At 36.1% G+C, this 20,808-nt stretch overlaps 1 protein-coding gene across 2 annotated transcripts in view; it reads right to left on the bottom strand.

Moving 5' to 3' along the window:
• The window catches only part of TUSC3 (tumor suppressor candidate 3), a 131,150-nt gene that overhangs the window by 71,744 nt on the left and 38,598 nt on the right, over nt 1-20,808 (bottom strand). For both annotated transcript variants that reach the window (XM_063335874.1, XM_063335875.1), the window contains exons 2-3: nt 11,468-11,637; nt 1,177-1,294 (exon numbers count right to left, since the gene is read on the bottom strand). In XM_063335874.1, the coding sequence (XP_063191944.1) occupies nt 1,177-1,294; nt 11,468-11,637 (288 nt within the window). The remainder of the gene's footprint in view (nt 1-1,176; nt 1,295-11,467; nt 11,638-20,808) is intronic.

Raw genomic sequence — 20,808 nt, 5'->3', positions numbered from 1 at the left:
GAGTTTTATTACATTATCGAAACATAATAGTGAATCAAGTACAGAAATTAATTCATCAATAGAGATTACAACCTATGAAAATATTTTCCATCTAAGCAAAAAATAGCCCCTCTTCTTTATTGAACTGATTTGGAAATAATAAATATTCTAGAGAAAAGCTAAGACAAATGTTGTGAAACATTTTAATATGACATTTTATAGGACCCAGAAACCTTCTGACATTGTACAGTTTGGGGGCAGTTGGTCTGCAACTGCTTTGTCATTTCTCTATAAAGAGAGTAAAACTATTTGAACTAAAATTATTTTAACTAAAACTTTTAAAGCAAAATCTTAAGCCATTAATCACCATTCTTTATACAATGCATTCTAAGATGTCAATTGGAAGCAAAAATATTTACTAAACACTGTAATTAACCTCTTTAAACTATTATGTATTTTTAAAAATAAATATAAAACTCCTCTCCTGAAAATTTTAAATCACACACTTCACCAAAAGGTAGTTAAAAATAGAGAACTTGAAAACTTGTCTACTCCTCTTAATCTGCATTTTTAACTTCAATCAACAGATAAATATTAGAGAAAAGCACGTCAGTATTTAGTATTATTTTGCAAGGGATGCGTTTTGCCTTGAGTACTCAATTTAGGAAGGGTCCTTCGACTGTTCTCCAACAATTGATTTTTCACTCTTCATAGCCAATATCTAAAATCTAAACTAGTCTCTTCTCTTTTCCCTGAAGAACTTCCAGACTAATACAAATATTACTGGCGTTGAAGAATATTGTATTACATAAAAGCAATTAAAAGGCTCTTTTAGTCACGAGCTTTTTTTCCCTTAAAGATAAAATAAAGGAAATCTTTAAATGCATTTTTAGTTGCATTGCATTTAATTCTAAAATATGACATTTACAATGCATTGAAAAAAATTCACATACATATAATGTAATCTATAAGCAAACATTATGAACTACACTTGGAAAATACTAGAAGTGGCTACTTGTATAATCTGTCTTCACTAATGTCGCAAAAACTGCAGTGCCTAGTGTTTTTAACCAGGAAAAAATTGTATACAAATCAGAGGTACAAACCTATGCACAGAAAATAATTTGTCTCGTATCATTTGGCAAATCAGCATTTAGTTCTAAAAATTAAGAATGTTTTACAGTATCCAACATTTACCTGTTGAAAAACATCCGCCCCTTCATCATAATCCACTATTGTGAAAAACAGTTTGTTTGAAAAAGCCGATGAATAGCGCCATGAATTAGCCAGAACTTGATATTCTTCATTAGCTTGCCTGTTAAGGAAAAGAAACAAACGTACACCCATGTGGCATTCACTGGCAAAAAAGATTCTGTAACCAGTTGCAGCAGTTAAATAAATTACGCTTGCAGGATGATTCTCAACATCCACACTATCAATTAAAGAAAAGTTTCAGCTGGTTTTGCAACTCTTTGTTTCACATGTGTCTTCTTCAAAATTGGAAATGTTAACTCAAACTATACCAGAGACATCCCAAGATGATGTTAACAAAAAGCAGCGTTTTGCATATTTAAAAGTCTCAGAAAACAGGAGTGGCTGGCGTCACGCGGATCTGCTAACAGATCCGTGCAAGGACATGCTCCAATGGCCCTTGAGTACGGTACCAGGATTTACTTGCTGAAGACAAGACAATTCCTTATGCTGCACATAAGAAATTCTGAAACTAGGGAAAAATAACACAGAAATGTGACAGTAGTAATCTTCCTAAAAGAGCAGAGCCATGGAAAGAGCCATAGAAGCTGCTAAGCCCTGGGGAAATGATGCCAACTAAATGAAGACCAGGCTTGTAAGTAGCATAATACATTCAAGATTATTTCTATTAAACTTGTTTTAAAATTGATAAAGGATAATTTTGCACAAACTTTTCTAAATCACTACAAAGTCAGATTGCTATGACTCAAATTTGTCAGAAAGTCTCCCCTTGGCTTTACTCACGGCTCTAAGTTCAGGTGAGGTTTTTTTGGTTGGGTTTTGTTTGGTTTTTAGAAGGAAAACAAACAACTTTTCCCCGTCTGCACTGATGGGAAAGGAAAAAAAGTAATTCCAGGAAAAGAATTCTGGGACCCTTACCAGCAGAGATGTTTCTCTAAAGACACCATCACAGAACCATAAAACCCACAGGTTCTTCCATGGGACAAATCCATACCAACGAATAATTTTAAAAAAAAAAAAAAAAAGGACAAAAGACGCCCCGAAAGGATCCTTGCAGTACCTTTTGGCTTTACACAGGCTCATTTGCTAATTATTTCCATATAACCAATTAATCATATCTGCTGTAGAGTCCAAACCAAGGTTCTACCATTTTTCAATTTATCTTTGCACGTGGTAAGATGCAGAAGTGGTATAAAGGTTGGGCTTGATGATCTTAAAGGTCCCTTCCAACCTCAGCAATTCTATGATTCTATGAAATAAATGTATTCTGCAAATTCTGTATTTCTCAAAGCAGTGTTTCTATAAAAGCAGTTCCATGTGATGGTGCAGACCACTATTTAAAATCTGTAGATGCAGAAATCTTTTTGTTGCAAGAGAACCTCTGCATTAAACAAACATAATACACGTCGGGTTTTGAGAGAGCAAAGAGGGGGAAGAGGACGACAAGGCCACAGATGTTGTAACACCCTTCCCATTTCCTCAGCACTGAGATCAGCTTTAGGCATGAAGTGCATTACACACAGCTCCAACAGAGTTGTGTCGTACCAAGGAACATATTGTACACAAAAAAGATCTATCACATAAAAGAAGTTAAAGTGAGATTTTATCAACTCTTAACCCCCCAAAAACATAAGTCTTATGAAGGACAACAAAACTCAACTTTCACCCTTATTACCTCATTAAGTAAAATTTGCTACTTGACAAACTTATTCAATGGGCAAAGTCTGCAATTATTTAAAAAAAAAAAAAAACAACAACAACAAAAAAAACCCCAACAAACCCCAACGTGATTTAGGCATTCTATCAGTTATTTCCAGAACAGATAGTAACATAAGCAGACTAACATGTTCACTGTCCTCCTGAAGAGGGCAGTCAAACAACATCAAAGGGATGCTGTAGAATCTTAAGTAATATCTGTAGGGCACTGTTCTGTTAAACCTGCTATATTAAAGCTGGACCGCTTTTATTATAAGAACATGATAAAAATCACTTCATCTTGATGCCATCATTCTTCTCAGTCTACCTTTCACTTGTGATGAAACAGTATTTCTGGGAAATTCAGTTACTGCAGTTATGCCCCCGCTCTTTGAAAGAACGCTCTTGTTCCCGTTGATCTCCATGCATTTTGCATCTTTGAACTATTTTGAATGAATGTAATAGGTGGAAAGTGGCATTTTGCAAAAAGTTGTCTTAGATTTTTCTATAACAGAGTCAAAGCACAGGTTTATCCTCCCGCTGAAGATAGGAAAGCGTTCTGTCATACATCCTCATAGCAGCTCCTGAGAGGTGTGGGGAAGTGAAACACGGAGGGGCAGGAATACAAAGTCACAGGATTACTGCAAACAGAAGTGAAGAACATCCTACAGTCCACTATACAATTTCCAAAGGATAAAACGCTGATGCAATCACATTAATAACTTTTTGTAGCATTGGTTACTTCTTTACAGATACAATAATGGTAAAAAGCGTTAAGCCCTTGGCGGAAAAAAAATTCAACTCCCAATTAAAATCAGGCAACATCAACTCTGTCACTTCTTATCTATCTCCATCATTAGTTAATTCTATCCATTTGTTTCTATGAAGCAATGTTAATTATATAAAATTATTATAATAACTATACAAAATGCTGTAAAGGCATAGGGCAGAACCACAATTGGTATGAACTCATCAGAATAAAAATGCTAGCACTGCTTTTATTAGTTTGACAGGATTTTTTATAGATGGAAGATTTAAATGTTATTGCTGCTACAGTCACCTCTTAAGAATTTTGTCGTAACAGCAACACAGGAAGTAGCAACAACAGTTGCTAGCAACAAACAGCTACTAAAAACCAGTGGCCAGATCAAAAGGGAATGCGACTATCAGATTTGCCTAGAAAATTCAGTATACTGAAAAGTAAGCTGCTAAGTAAATGCCCTACAAAAATTTCTTCCATTACGCAAGAGGTGCTCATGAAATATTAAAAGTTTTATTTAAAAACATTAATTATGTGGGTGTCTGTGGCAGATAATCAGATTTGTATAGCTTGAGCTATATTAAATTAGATTAATGTCACTCTGTTAGTCCAACATTATAGTAAGGAAAACACAAACGGAATATCAGGAAAAGAATAAAAGATCTTGGAATTATTTGCCAATGAAAACAGTAAAGCATTATTTTTTGGCATATTACAGACTGTACAAAACACTTACAAATGTACAACTGGCAAAGAATGTGCTACCAGGTCACCTGCCTGTGCTTATCCATCTGCTTAAAGTAAACTGTGATCAATGCTGCAATTTACCTCCAATACAACTTCTGGTTTTTATTTGGAATGGTTTTCCCAAAATGAAGAGAAGGGGATAAGTGCATATTTGAACTTCTCAGCATCAAGAAGAAAATAAATTCAGAATGCTGCTTTGCTTTTATTTTTGTTTAGGCTGACTCACAACGTCATGATGAAAAGCACTGAAGAATCTACAAATGTGCCCAGAAAATTCACCACACATGACAAAATGAAAAGAGTACGGACACTACTTGAAAACTACGCGGTTTATGCAATCTAGATATCTATAATAGGAGAAAGCAAGCTAAAATCCATGCTATTCTATTTACAGCATCCCATGATATTTCCAATATTCTGCAGATGAAAAGAAGCTATGAGATCACATTTTGTGGGAGTTGCAAAGTAAAAAAATAAAAACTAAAATTGTGACCACAGGAAGAATAGAGAGTCTCTTATGATCCAGGTATAAAATTACCGCCCTGTTAAATAGGACTCATCAATACTTCTATCAAGACCCTGATGCGCATGGGAAAAGCAATTGCAGAACTTTCAACAGCTCCTTCCATATTTCCTGTTCCTTCTTTGAACAAAAGTTCAAAAGATAATTCACTCTCAGTACAGTTAAGAGACCTGTCAATGATTTTCTCACTACCCACTCTTGATCAACCTGCAAAACACTGAAAGGCAGAGGATCCTTTTTCTTCTTTCTGATGACACCTCCTTGACTGTCAGAATTCTTTCTGCTGTTGACCTACTCTTTGATCGGCTACTTGAAAACAGTTTTCTGAGATATCTTCTTGAACAGGGAAACCAACAGAATTCCTCTCTTTGCTAGATTAAAAACCTCCTCTCAGAGGTCTCACTGATAGGGTAGATGTTAATAAAATTATGTGGAATCTCTTCTCTCATATATTTTGTCGTTTCCTTTCTCACATTGTGAGTCAACAGCAGAAGGCAGCTACATTCAGAGCTCATTACAAAACACGTACTACATTAAGCACGAAACTTACACAAACTATATGTTGAATTATAACTTACTTTTTATATAATCCTGTAATACAGAAGGAATAGCTCAAGCAGTTGACTGAGCTCATTCTGCAGCAGGCTCTCCGCAGTAGCTACAAGGTTGTTCCAATAGATGCCATTAATAATTTCTGACAGAATTCAGCCTTGCCACTCAAATGCAACAAAAGAAGTCTTCAGGAAACGCGTGCCATACCTGCAAAGTTGACCCATCTTCCTCACGTTGTATAGGTAGGTTTTATGTATATACTTTATATGTGTCCTAACATACACATATGTATTCATTGACACATGCACAACTTCAGCAAATGGGAGTAATCAGCGCTCCTTTCAATATAATGAAACTTCTGACACTTGTAAAAATACCATAGTCTGGTCAACACGAGGGTGAATAATGGCTACAGAAATTCCTCTCCATTACCAGCCATTTCCAGCTGCTGCTCGATAGATACTGTTTTTGCAAAACTGTGTTTTCCAAGAATCTGGAAGCAGGTTTCTGACTTCCACAGTAAAAACCCATTAAACATCATCCAGGACTGACAGAACACAATTTTCAGTTTGCGCAGTTTACAAGTTCATCTCCACAAGCTGTCACCTGCCATTACTATAGTCTTCCTTGGTTGCACTTCCCCATTTTCCTCCTGATCATTTACGATGCTAATTCTAGGCTTTAATCTTGATTTGTAATGATTCAAACAGGCTCAATTACATCTTCAAAAGAAGTATTTGGGAATTCATAGACATAAACAAGCACAGTAGAAAGTATGCAAAAGAAAATCCATTTGTTTCAGGTAGCTTGAAATTCACAGAGAGATGTACGTGTCTAATTTACATGTTTTAACCATTACCACCTAACAAACTACTGTCACAGGTCGAGACCCTATGCACTGAAACTCAGTATCTTTAGCCTCTGACACTACTCTGATCTTTTCAAGGAACACTACTCTAAGGCTCTAAGGAAGAAAAAAAAAAAAAAACAACAAAAGAAGATATCCAATTTTTTGTTGATGGGCTTCAGCTGTTGGGGGGAAAAAAAAAAAAAACCCTCAAGTGATCAGTTTTGTTCCTCTGACCCAGATTTCCTTTTCTAAATGAAAATATCCCAACAGTGAATTTGAAAAATGAACCAGGCAAAAATGTGAACTGTTTGGCAAAAAAACATCTCTGATATGCACCTGTATGCAAAGCAGAGATGGTCGCTTCTGCCAGGGAGATGAGAGAAGCAGAGCTTAGAAAGTAAAACAAAAGACCTCATATAATTTGCTTATGGTGTGATTAGATGGTACAGCAGCAAACAAAAAAGAACAAGTTAATTATAAGAATGAAAGATGCAGAGGAACAGTCAGCACAGTGATGGTTTCAGCAGGCCAGAGCAAAAGCCCATGTGCAGCTGAAAATCAAAGCACCAGTACTCGATCAAGTGGAGAAGGGGGTCATTGAAGTCCGGTTGGTAAAACGGTACTGATCCCTTTGGGAAAATGTAGTGATAATAAAATGGGGGAGCAGATTGCAAAAAGCAAGATGATGTACGGCAGAGAAGCTGGAAGATAATTTTCACCCAAAAATACATTCAAGTCAGGCTAGTAGTTACCGTTTGCCTGGGTGCAAAACAAAGTACAGATGCTGTTGTCAGAGTGACCGTTCTTTTGTTCTCCTTCTTACATATATAAATATTTTTTTCAGTAGTATGACTGGATGATGTGGGTAACAGAAGAGTTAATACCTAAGAGTGAATACCTAAGCACAAAGGAAAAAGGGAAGCTGGTCTTATATCCTGAGGAGTCACTGTTCAGAGTTGAATTATTTCTGACTGTTCATCCAAACCACAAAAATCCAAACTGATTCATCATCACAGTGCATCAAAGGGCCCTTCAGTATCTGCTTCCAATGTGCAGACTATATTCACCAAGAATAGTAATAACATGTAAAGTCAATTAAGACTAACTAAGCTTAATTTCCTGGGACCAAAATTGTTTACTGAAACACGTTTCCAAACGTGCATGGAAAAAAACTTATCTTCAACAGCAAGAAACACATCCCACCCCTACCAATGACTTCACATTCGAGAGCACATAGGATATCTAATCTGTTATGGTCAATTCATCTCTCAATACCCACTATGTCGTATTGAACTTAAAACAACTGTGTCAACAGGAAAACTGACATTTATGCTGCCATTTACACGGTTGTGAAGGCATCAGATGGCTTTCAATAGTTTTTTGGACCAGAAAATTGAAACTTGCTTGGCCACAAAGCTAGATGGAAGTGTTGTGCTCCAAATTCTGCTTTAGGACAGACAGAATTTCCTTGAAAAACACTCCAGAGGCATGACTAGAGGCACTACTAACACGTACACAGAGCTGCGGTTTACAGAAGCCTTCACGTGTTAGGACTGGATTGATTCAGATAGTCTACAGATATATTTTCCAGTGCACAGTTTATGAAAGTATTTCATTACGATGAATACAGAACAAATCTCTGTCTCAAAGATGACAAACTAGTAACTATCTTTTAGAAACACCTATAAATCAAACTAATTTGTTCTGGGCATAGAGTAAATTCCAAGCAGTAATGCAGACATATGATTTCTAACTTTAAAAAATATATATTGAAAAGGATAATGCCAAAAATTAGAAGCAAATTAAGTAAAGGGAAAGTGTTAAATACAACAATATGACGTCTATCAGGAACAAGCAGGCCTGGCATTAAATGAACAGGTAAGTTTCAAAAAACTGGGAAAGCATTCATAGTGTTTTTCTAATTAATCTTTCTTAAGATGATACATAAGATTATGTATCCATCTCCTGCAACGACAAAGAAACCCTTCTCATTCCATTGGAAAAAAAGTTCTTAAGTAACTTTTTCTAGAGAATACCTATCAAACACATAATATGCTTTGGTTTTACTGAAAACACATCAGCTCCTTTGTCTGAAAGAATATTTTTTTTACGTACAAAAGTTTCATCAAAATATCCGCAGTCCCAGGGACTTCTTTGTCTGTGGCATTTCAAGAATAAGTTGATATTATTTCCATATACTTTCACAAATCATTACCTGGTAAGTGGTTTACGTGACTGATGTTCCAATGTTGTCCTTGCTGCGCACAGAAAAGCCTTGGGTTCTCCAAGACAAATTTGGCCAGCTTTCCATACGTAGGTCCTTGCTATATGGGTAGGTAAGACCTTATTTAAGTGTTCAAATATCATGGCTCCAAGCATTTTAAGACTTGGCTACAGTCACCTCAGCCACGTTTTATGCAAAATCTGGAACTTCTCCAGTGTCAAAAAGGATGGGGGCGGGGGGGGGAATTCTTCCTTTATACCTTCTAGCCAACATCCAAACTACAACAGATTTCAGAAATGCACAGGCAAAATAGTCCCTAGTCCAGAAGAGAACCTGGATTGCCAAACTGACTTTGCCTTCACTTTGAAGGGTGACAAAAGCAACACTTTCTGAATGCAAGAAACTACCTATCTTTGGTAGCACAATCATTCAAAACCCATGTCAGAAAAGTCACGCTGATTTTACTGTAAGCAGGGGCTCATTTTAACAACACACATTCTAAACAGAACCACATGCAATATCAGAAACACAAAGAACATAGTTTACTTTAACAACACAGGACACACACGATCTCTTCTGGCCTCAGACAGGCAAACGGCAATGGCCTGCTCTAATGACGATCAGCTTTCACTGCTCTTCTCCAGAAGAGGATCTTATTTCTTACCATTGCTCCTCCCCATCCTGTTATTTATCGTTGTATAATGTTGTGTTTTTCATGCTCAGCATTTGAGGTAGCAACAGCAGCACACAAACATCTTCTTTGCCCCTTTGAAAATACTGCAGCCCTGTTCTTTATAAACTGGACATTTAGAATAGATAAAATACTGAAATGTCAAATCTAGCCACCAAAGGGAAAAGACAAAACTTTTTTTTTTTTTTTTTAGGCAATCCTGAGGCTCGATTTTTATTTTTTTTGGGGGGGGGGGGGGGGGGGGGGGGGGGGGAGTGGAGAGAAGTACTAATTTGTGTGACAGAGTTATTCGAAGTCAAAGATTTCAGTCTAGGTGCTTTTTTGTATTTGAAATATGACATTGATTTTTCTCTATAAAATTGTTCTGAAAATATTTTCATGAGTAACAGTTAACTTAAATCTTGGACAAAAGCATCCTCACAGAACATTACGGATTAAGTTAAAAATCTATTTTTCCTTTGGGCAAAGTGGCTAGTGAATAGCTAGCAATAAAGTAATGGATACATTTCAGTTCTGTATATCCTTTCAGTGCTCCTGTCCATTAATTAGCCATTGATTTGAAAATGTCGATTTTCCCAATAATGGTGTTATGTGCAGTATGATCAACCTCATTAAATCCCTTTTATTTCACGTGGAAAAGCGTATCACAACTTCACATTTATTTAAACAAACCCCACTGAACGCTGTATGTTGATTTTTTACTTCATTTTATGCTTAAAGATTTTCAGTTGCTTCGGCACATAAATGGCTATCCTGGCATATTACAGGATGATGTTTATAAGCTTTTTTTCAGTAAGCTATACAGAGTTGTAAGCAAAATTAACTTCCTTAATAACGGCAATATTTACGTTGTTTTCACATGCTCTACAAGAGAGCTGGACATAACACAGGGAAAGAATTTTCTATGGTCATTACAGTGACAAATACACTGACCCTTACAAAGCTGAACTTAGTGCATCTCCCGTAGCTTTATCTACTGGGTAGGAAAATATGGAATGATTTAAAACAATACGGTAAACTTTCAACTCCTATTTCATCTCCTAAAGTTGAACTCTGGCAACACAAAGAAGAAATAAGAGCAACCCAGTTCTGGCAGTTTTCAAGAAAAAATTTCTTTGAATTAAGAATGTTGGGATGCTTCTGTACCTACTCCTTCACCTACTCAGTTCAGATGTGGAGGGTGAACTCATGGGAATGTAATTCATAAACTCTCCCTCAAAATTGACCAACTGACTTCAATGACAAAAAATTAATCTATAAAGAAAATCTAATAAAAACCATATATGACTACAGTTACACCAGCTAATGTTTCTACTGTAAATGCCGCATTCCAACACATAAGAAATCTAATTAGCCGCTCCATTTACCGACTTTGTGTATTGTTTAAAGTGCACCTATTTAAAACCAAGAAATAATATTTCTTCATGTACAGCTTAGGTTTTTCATAGTTCTACAGAGTATTTTGCTGCCTATTTAATAACTGTTTAGAACTCCCTGCACAATAATCCCATCTATTACTAAACACAGTAATTTCTAATGCATATTCTGGCTGAAGAAGGTTTTATTATCTCAATTTCTGGTTTAGTAAGGTAATTAAGTGCATGACTACCTTTCAGTCCCTTGGCCCTATTTCCACGTCTGTCATTAGTCATTTTTGGATTAACTTACTGAACTAGGAACTTGCAGAGAAAGATCTTAAACTTTAGAAGAATACCACAGCTACTCTAATACGGGTTCTAGAAGGAGGCACCAGAACATACCAGAGCGCAGTGCCAGACAGAACTCCACCGTAAGCGCGCCCTGCTGGAAAAAGGTGCTTGCGTGTAAGAACCGTCCAAAGCTGTGAAATCACAGGGTAACTCACGTCTGCCTCAGAGCCTTGGACACCTCTTAACTGAAGAAATCAGTGATGTGTCATATTATTAAATGGTAATGAATCACTTCTGTCACAAAACATCTTTGCAAAGATCATGGTCGACTGATAATAAAATAACGTGGATTTCTTAAAGAGGCAGTCTTCCCCAGTTGTGTGCATTTTATTCAACTGCAATTTAATAAAACCCCAAACTAGGAAGGCTTCTAAAAGATGCTGTAACAAACACATGAGCCTGTTAAATAGAAAGCATCTATCCCATGCAAAGAACAATGCTACTCGGTGTATTGTGCATTGATTAAAACGTTCACTTGAAAACTGTGGTAAGGAAGATGAACAAGAGCACAAAGGTATAAATTACCTGCAAACGGAGCACTGCCGCTGCGGCTGGAGAGCAGTGAACATCACTATCACAGAGTAGTTACGAGGTGGAGCCTTCACAAATCTTCGGAATTTGTCTCCGTTCATGCGGATGACTGAGCGCCTTGAGCTCCACTCCATCAGCTGTTCCACCTTCTCAGCCAAAAGATTCTGCAATTGAGGACAAGGAGGAGGAATGTTTAAGCTTAAACTTCAGGCACTTCATACCTACATTCTGCCTTTGCACCCTCGGAGCTCCTATGGACTTAAGCAGAAGGTTGGGGGACGCCTCTATATGGCTTATAGCACAATTTAGTCTTCTACGTAGACAAGTAGATTTTAAGTATTTAAAAAATAACTCAATGCTGTCTTAAACAGAGAGGACACATAAAATTAAATCAAACAGGTTGCTACTGAAAGAAAAGGAGTAGAGTACGGCTGACTGTCTAAATACAAGATACCAGTACAGCAATCGTTTAACTTTCATTAAAAATTGGAAGCTTTGGAAAATGCAGCATTATGTTCTATTTATTATATTTAGTAACAATCACAGCAGGATATTGTCAGTCACTCAAATATTAAGACGAAAGAAAAATGTAGCTATGAAGAGAGAGAAATAGTTATTACATTCAGAATTTCCTTATGAATATATATCATATTGAATTTAAATTAATATAAGTCTTATATTTTGCTACAGACAGGATTGTACTGTCTTATAAACCCATCTAGGCACATTCCATATGGGATTAATGTTTTTAGTTGCTTTCAAGACAGAGATCCTCAAAATATTTTGGCTGAACTATAAGCATATAAGAAAAAAAAAATCTGCATGTCTGTGGCTTTTCTTTTGCCTGAGAGCATTCCATCACATGAATGATTTAAAAGCAGGCTATGAGACAGCCCTCAAGTTAAATACATTCATCTAACTATTCCTATGAAAAGCTATTTACATTATTTTTTTTTTTAATCAAGTAAGCCTAATGCCATATGTGCTCAGCAGAGACTTTTTAGTCTCTCAAGTTACCTAGTTTCAGTGAGGTTGCACTGACTGTGCTTTAGGTCAACACAACAATCCATCTTGGCTTAAATCTTCCATTCCCTGCTCAAGGACACTCTGGAAGCTGCCTATATCAAATAAGAGCTAAAAAAAAAAGAGTGAAAAAAACTGGAATATTATGATTTGCACAGAACCTGAGTGCTGACAGAAGGTGAAAAGAATATAGAAGGGGAGAGGCAGAAACAGAGACAGAAAGTGAAGAAGGGGCACCAATCATAGAATCATGGAATGGTTTAAAGGTCATCTAGTCCAACCCACCCTGCAATGAGCAGGGACATCTTCAACTAGATCAGGGTGCTCAGAGCCCCGTCCAACCTGACCTTGAATGCTTCCAGGGATGGGGCATCTACCACCTCTCTGGGCAACCTGGGCCAGTGTCTCACCACCCTCATTCGAAAAAATTTCTTCCTTCTGTCTAGTCTGAATCTACCCTCTTTTAGTTTAAAACCATTACCCCTTGTCCTATCACAGCAGGCCCTGCTAAAAAGTCTGTCCCCATCTTTCTTATAAACCCCTTTAAGTAGTGAAGGGCAGCCGTAAAGTCTACCTGGAGCCTTCTCTTCAGCAAACAACAGAAAAACTAAGTTCAGAAAACTGGAAGGTGTGAGACCTCTGATAAAATACACATGAGTTGGTGAAAGGATACACAAACTCATGAGGGTCCACTGTGGAAAGGAAGAACAAACTAGCTTAACAAAACACATTGAAATGGGGACACACTAAGAAAAGAGAACACAATGACAAGCAAGGCAAGGATAAAACTCAAATATTGTGCAGGAACACCTGAGCAAGGAGACAAGGTGGCTTTTCTAGGACTTTTTAAAAATACAGAATGAAATAGAAAAATTAGCTCATCGAATAACATTCTGACAAATCAGTAAGGCTATAAATAAGAGTAAAGAGATATATGAGGGAAAGGAGGAGTGAATTACAAGGATAAAGGAAAGTTACATTTGCCTGTCAGATCTTCCATCTTAAAAATTAGCAGAAGATGCCCCTTGGAGCTCCTTATAAGCCACCGCTGGTCACCAGAAGTTTTGGGTCCAAAAGAAGGTTTGATCAGCATAAATCATGAACAGCTCTGAGACAGCCACATTATTTGACCCTATAAAGCCTTTATAGAAAAAAAATCGTTTAGGTTTTCATTCCTATTCTCAGAATTTAGCTGGGATTTGTAATTAAAAATGTGATGGAGAGATTACATCTCTGTTTATCAAGACAATACCAACGAATCAATTTTTCTTCTGCTAAAAGACATGGGTTTGGTAGTTTTGCTGCAAAAAGATATTACTTAAGTTCTTTTCTTTAAAAAGAATAATAAAGCAGATGACATAAAAATGAAGCCTACTCATTTGTAAGATTTCCTTGGATTAGCAGTGTCTGGATTAAATCTTTCTGTTAATTTCAAAAGATTCACTAGTTTTGCATGAGGCACTCCAGTTGGTAATGCGCAATGAAACACAAGGAGCTAAAAAGGATGTGTACTTCTACTTCCAAAAGCTTTAATAACAGAAGTAAAAAGATAAGCCAAAGAGAACTAATAAAAAGACACAACTTTTAGATTAACACAGGAAGGATGCATAATATCCTACTTGGTACAGAAATCCAAAGACTTTTCTGAATAGGCTTTATTCGGAGGAGAAAAAACCCAGAAACCCATGAAGTTATCATTAAGGATATCAAAGCAAAATTCCCTCAATTCCTTCGGATTGAGCCATGTACAACGTCGCCTTCATAAAGCTCTTGTGCAATACTGTGAAGTTCACCATAATGTTCTCAATCACTTTTGTCTTTTGTTTTGCTGTTTCTAAACGCACTAGGTGAAAAGCTAGTAACTAAACTAACCTAATATGTTTGCTACACAAGGTAACCCAGCTAACGCTTCAGGAGTATAAATTCACTAGGTACAATTTTATTACTCACTTCACTGGATTCTGAAAAAATCTACTTTTTTCAAATACAAAATTATCATTGAATAGATTGCAGATAATCACGTACATCATGAAATGTTCTGCTAAAGGCCAGATTTCTCTTAGGTAACTGACTGCACTTAGATATCCTGCCACTTTTTAGTCCACTTTATTCCAGAAAGTCTCCTCTTGCAGAGTAATTGATAGATGAGACCCTGGGACTGACAGCTCTAGAATTCACAATGAAGTCGGTGGAATATCCTGTATTTTATGGCTTTCTGATTTCTAACACTTTACAGATAGATGAAGGTCTGATATTGTTTTGTCATAATGCTGCCGAGTAAGTTATCAACCTTTTTCTCACCTCATTTAATAGTGAAATCCAAGAAATAAATCTAGTGTTAAATGAGTTTCCATTTTAGCTGTGCTTTCAAGTTGAGTACCTGTGTTCAGGAAATATGGCACATTTCAACATTCCAACTGTCTACTCAAAAAGACACCCACTTTTCAGACACTACACTCAGAAAACTGACCAGTCTGTTAAAAGACCGTCGGGGGCAGGGAAGGGGAGGAAGGAAGGAAGGATATTTTAAAAAAATGTTCAAGGTAGCAGACTGGTCTTATGGATTTCCTAATTCAGAATGCAACTTTGATATTTTTATAAGAAAATTAAAATTTTGTAAGATAAAACTGTGTAAGAAAGAAAAACAGACTGTTGAATAAAGGTGTGAGTATGAACTCTACCTCCAGTCAAAAATTTTCTCCTGTGTACAAGAACAGTGTTGAAAAACGAAGAAAAATTGACAGAAAACATTTAGAAATAAAAGGCACAAGTTCCCTATTACCCTAATGGAACAATAATAAAAATAATAATCTATTAATACCCAGGAAAGTGTTGTTAGAAAAGACAATGATGTATCCCAAATTATTCTTGCCATGAAGGTACTGAAAATGAACACGTCCTCCAATATTTTTCTTTTACCATTTACCGTCCAACTATGAAAACCATACATAAAACTGTCACCAAAGTGAATCCCCATTAGGATTCTGGACATTCACAAAAAATTTATTAACTCGCCTCTTTCCACCCCCTGGGGAAACTTTTCTGCCAGAGAAAATGTGGAAGTAGGAGAGGATGGCTAAACCAGACTCACTAGACAAAAGACATCGTGTGATGACTGAGAGACATGAACAATTGTTACTCATATCCAGAAAATGAGACACACTATCTCATTTTTGCTGTAGACTGCTAATTTTCTGCTCCTTTTCAAGTCTATACAGGTAAAGACCCTACATTTGTTTAAACCTGTTTATTTACAGAATTCCTCTGTGCATTTACTAGCTTTATGCTGGTAACTCAAGGGGACTGGTTTAGTTGAAACACTGAAAAAAAAAAAAACCCCAAACCCAACCCATGAGCATAAATCTGAGAATGGAAACTCTTCCTTTGTGAAGAAAATTGCAGTTTTGTTGGTGCAAATAACTACAAAAGGGTCAACAGATAACAGTCTACTGATAAAAGCATAGAGAACATTTAAATCAATGGGCAAAGAGGCAGCCATGTATCGTTTACTTATTTTTATTAGCTGATGCCCCAAGCAGAATAAATAACCATGTATGATCTACATATGGAAACATGACTGCTAGTATCTGTAAGCCAAACACAACTATAATACTACTTGCTTTTCCTACACTATTTTGTAACAAGTGAACATACATGGCACAATAGCATTTTTTTTCAAAACTAAATAACATCTGGAAGCATAACTGAGAAAATCCAGAATTCAGGAATTTTCTGATGCAACAAGGAAAGCAGTTCTTTATTTAAGACTGGGAATTCTCCATAAAGAGATCCCCTATGAAAATTACTTTTGCTGCTGGAATAGGGGCAGAATCATTGGTATTTTGGCCTCGATACCCTTAAGCCGATGCGCAGTCCCCACTGATATAAGCAGCTTGGGACAGCAATTCTAAATAATTCTGCCTGTGTGCCTACGCCTAGCAAAAGATTTTTCCATTTGCAGTTGTCCATGTCATTGAATCAAGAACAAAGCAAAAGAATAAAGTTAAAGTTCATCTATTATAGATCTCAGTTTCCAGCGATGTGATGAAACAACTATGCCACCTGTCAAAAACGCAGGCAAACCGTGACAAGTTCTGAAGCAGAAGATGCTGGCAGGTCCGGCTTCTGGCATCTGCACCTGAAGCAATTCCCCAGCAGGGATTGCTTCCCAGTGATCCCCCGTATCTCCTCTCCGCTTCTTAACCCAATAGAGCTTGGCATCTACAAGCCTTCCCTTTCGTACTCTGCGACTAGCAGATTAGCTACTCAAAACATAGCTTTATTTATTCGCTCTCCCAAGACACAGTGCCTACAAGACAAAGTATAAACAACAACCACCCTGTGTACACACATTTTGCCTCACTTGACTGTTAATCTTCCTTGGCCAGATTTTCTAAATTTCTTTTGGCCCAAATAAAACCATATCTCTCTGGGAGAGAAAAAAAAAAAAAAACAACAAAACAAAACAAAAACTCAAATAACCCCAAAACAAAAACCCATCCCAATTTTCCTAAACGCTGCTTGTTCTGTCTGTCCAATGGATGACACTGACATTTTTAAGACAAACCTCTTATTATTAAAATAAAAAAAAATAAATTAAGATTTAAGTACTTGTTGATTCAGATTTGTTGATCTGGGAAACATACACCACAGTAAAATAGCCAGAGCGGAGAACGGCAAAGGGAAGTTTTATCAGATTGTCTTTATCACATAAACCTATTTCTGAAGGGTTTACATTACTGAATATGTATTTTGAATTAAGTTTCTTCTTTAGATCTCCTTTCATTTACTTTGCCTTTAGCCATTCCCTTTTCCTGATAAAAAATTCAAATTCGGTACAGTAGCTCAAATTTCAGTTTCTGCAGTGAAAGAAATAAAGCAAGGAATTTCTAATTAATTATTTGATACTGTATTCGCTGCTGGAGAGAAAGTAACTGTAGATTTTGTTGACTGTTTTTCAAATGATCATGTTGCAAATTAAAAAAAAAAAAAAAAAGAGGTGGCTTGACTTTCGTGTCTCCTTCACGTGTATCTTACCAAAAGCCAGCTGCTGTAGACTGAATGACCTCCCTTGATGAAGACTCTGCTTTGTTCCCTTAGGTGTATCGAATCCCCACGAAAAGTTAGCTTTGTAGGTAACTATTTCAGGACAACACTCATTGTAAAAAAAACAAAACAAAAAACCAAATCACCAAGGTTGCACTGATAAGGCATGTAAGGTACCTCATAAATCTCTTAATCTGATGTATGTAACTTAAATTAAATTTGTTTTGTCGGTCTTTTTTAGTTAGATGAAGAACAATAGTATAGAGAAACTAATTGTACTAATAAATGCATTTCAGCAGTATGTTGTAAGAATAGTTAACCCCTCTGAAAATGTGCCTGATAAACATTCACAGATATGTAATTACTGACTCCATTACGCTAATGGCAGAAAGACAGTGGAATTAACATTCAAAGTGTCGTTACAGCCTATTTAAATTTACAGTCATTCATTCCTCTGTTGTCCCTTGTTCACCTGATGCCGGCATATAAATGTAGCTTACATTAACAAGATATCAGTATCCTTGAACATATCAAAAATACTTTTATCATTCATAAACCTTGCCAAATAGCGTTTGCATATACTCATGTAATTTTATGTACTTATGTCACTCTGTACACACTAAAAAGGGAGAAGACAGATGACTCCTTTCCTGCCCATGCCTTCTAAAGAAGACCTCACATGGCTTATGGACTTGAAGGTGCTAAAGAAGACTAATTTCTTTGATCTGTCCAGATCTTCATTCTTCTCTCCAATACTTTCTAGGCTATTCTGTAACCTGGCAAAAAATTCAAATATATTTCACTTTTATCAAATTTTATTCCTCTTCTAAGTAAGGCATGCAGCACCATCAGCTTTATCCAAAATATTTATTCCCTATTTAGAGCTTGTCTATAATCAGGAATAGAAACCATGGGTCACGTCAAACTTACAAACTTTGTTAAATGCAATTTCTTGATTCACAACACAGGAAACCCTAGGTCCAATGGAGAACTCCAGGATTAAGTATCTGGATATTCCAGTGAGCAATACACTATTCTGCAGCAGAAATTAGCAACATTTACATGAAATTCTGGAGGCATGAGAAGCACAGTACAATCTGTTCTGTAAGTCGTAAAGTCATAAACTAATTCTTCTATTGAGAATGGCTGCATCAGTACTGCAAATGTTTCCCTCCCTGTCCTCCTCTCCTTTGCAGCTTTCCATGACATTTCAAAGGCTGGTTTTTAACTTAAAAATAAAAAATAAAAAAATAGAGAGAGAAGATCATGAGTTAATGCAAATATTACTAAACTACTAATATATACAGAAATTTGTTAGGATACTTTTTTCCCTTTCAGATAATTTTATTTATTTACAAAGAGCCATTGCCTGAGCATAATTGAGAAGCCATGTAAGCTGGCACAGTACGACTGACTTGATAATATGCTCCATTGACTTGAAGTCATTTAGCTGTGACTGAGGATTTGCTTCTTGGAATCAGACACCGATTTTCATCTTCATGCAAAATAGCCTACATTTTGTGGTATTAAACCTAAAAATGTCCTTTTAAGGCTGAGTAGATAAATGAACAGAGAACTAAAAGTACTGAGTTTTTTTATTTTAGCCCGTAAGTTGCTCTATTAGCAATTTAAGAAAAATCTGGTTGATTTCCTATTACACAGAACTGTCATTTTCGGATTATTATACAAGAAATAAATACCATTAATATTTTTTCCACTGTAGAAAATGCAAGATAGAAGGTAACTGGTGTAATGGTTTACATGGACGTATTTTGTCCAGATGATGTAAAAAACATCCTTAATTTCCATGGAGTACAATCCAAAACTGAAAATTTCTTTCAAAATACAAGAAGTTAATACTTTTTTGTAGTGATACTTTTCAAAATTTTCACAATTTGTCAAAAATTTTATTTTTTTAATGAATGTAAGCATTCATAAAGTTCACCTAATTCAAATGAAGTCTGTAAAGGGGAGAGAATAGGACTCTAGTACTGTGAACAAGCACACAGTTTACTTCAGGGAAGAGAATCCCTACCGTACTGCATTAAATAAACACAAGTTAAACCATTTAAGAGTTTAGAGAAATAAGCCTAGGTAAGATGCCTTATACAACTATAGGCTTTTCCCCTACTGTTTTTTTTTTTTTTTAATTTTTTTTTACAAGCATGGAAGTAATTAAAAACATAATGAGAGATATCAAAAGGATGAATTATGAGTTAAGCGAAAAGACACTATAACAAAAGCATCAGTTAAAAACCTCAAAGTACATTTTGCTCAGGTCACCTTTAAACTGAAAGGATATTAGTCCCAGGAGGGCATAATATAGGACAACCAGGATGATTCCAAGAGTACTTGTTATACAGAAAGGCTAAAAAAGTTCCATTTATTCTCAGCAGAAAACACTTCAGAGTGACCTAGCAAAAATATTGCAAAAGTTCTTGGTTAAAAGATGGGGAAAATCCTTTGTAAAATATTAAAATGTTGCCAAAAAAGTTAAAGACTAACATAATTCTGCACAGATATATCAATTCAATAAGATGATCAACCCCCTAATTATAAATGCCTGTGTATTTTTTCAGTATTCAGAACCTTCAGATTCCTGGGAACTGGATACGACCATACCTTTTAGAGTGCTACGTTTATGATTTTTAAGTAGATACTTCAAGTTCATTCTATGCACAATTATTATTTCACAAATAAAAACTCCTAAATCCAGGAACATATCTCACAGCTACAGATTAGCAAGGCATGTAAGACATTAATATAATCATTCAGCCTCCCATTTTCAAATATTTTTCAGTTTTAGGTAATCCTAAACTTAGCTATGACAGCCTTTTAAACTAATTGCTACTTATATTGCCATTCTGAGCTTCAGAAATTCTTCCACATATCCCCCAAGATTTTTTTATTAACTTCAGCTTGCTGCAATACTCATCTGACAGCACTCAGCAGCCAGGCTGAATTTACAGTGGAGAACTATGAATTAACTACTGAAAGCCATTCAAGAACTATTATATACTTTGTGTACCTCTCCCTTGCTACAAATAATATTGACTTCTTGGATACGTTAACAACATTGTGCTTATTTTAAAAAATAAAGTAACTTTTGATCCCATTCTTCTCCTTTCATTTCTTTTAGTCTCTGCTAAAATCAGCAGGCAGCCTTATTTAAACTATCTAGATATTTGAAACAAGGGCATTTCTCTATAAAAGCAAAGGTTCAATAGTACAGAAAGATACAAGTAATTTATCCTTTTTCCCCCCAA

Source organism: Chroicocephalus ridibundus, chromosome 5 (genome assembly GCF_963924245.1).
Source record: "Chroicocephalus ridibundus chromosome 5, bChrRid1.1, whole genome shotgun sequence".
In the NCBI taxonomy this organism is placed as follows: domain Eukaryota; kingdom Metazoa; phylum Chordata; class Aves; order Charadriiformes; family Laridae; genus Chroicocephalus; species Chroicocephalus ridibundus.
This window is presented reverse-complemented; position numbering and strand designations above follow the sequence as displayed.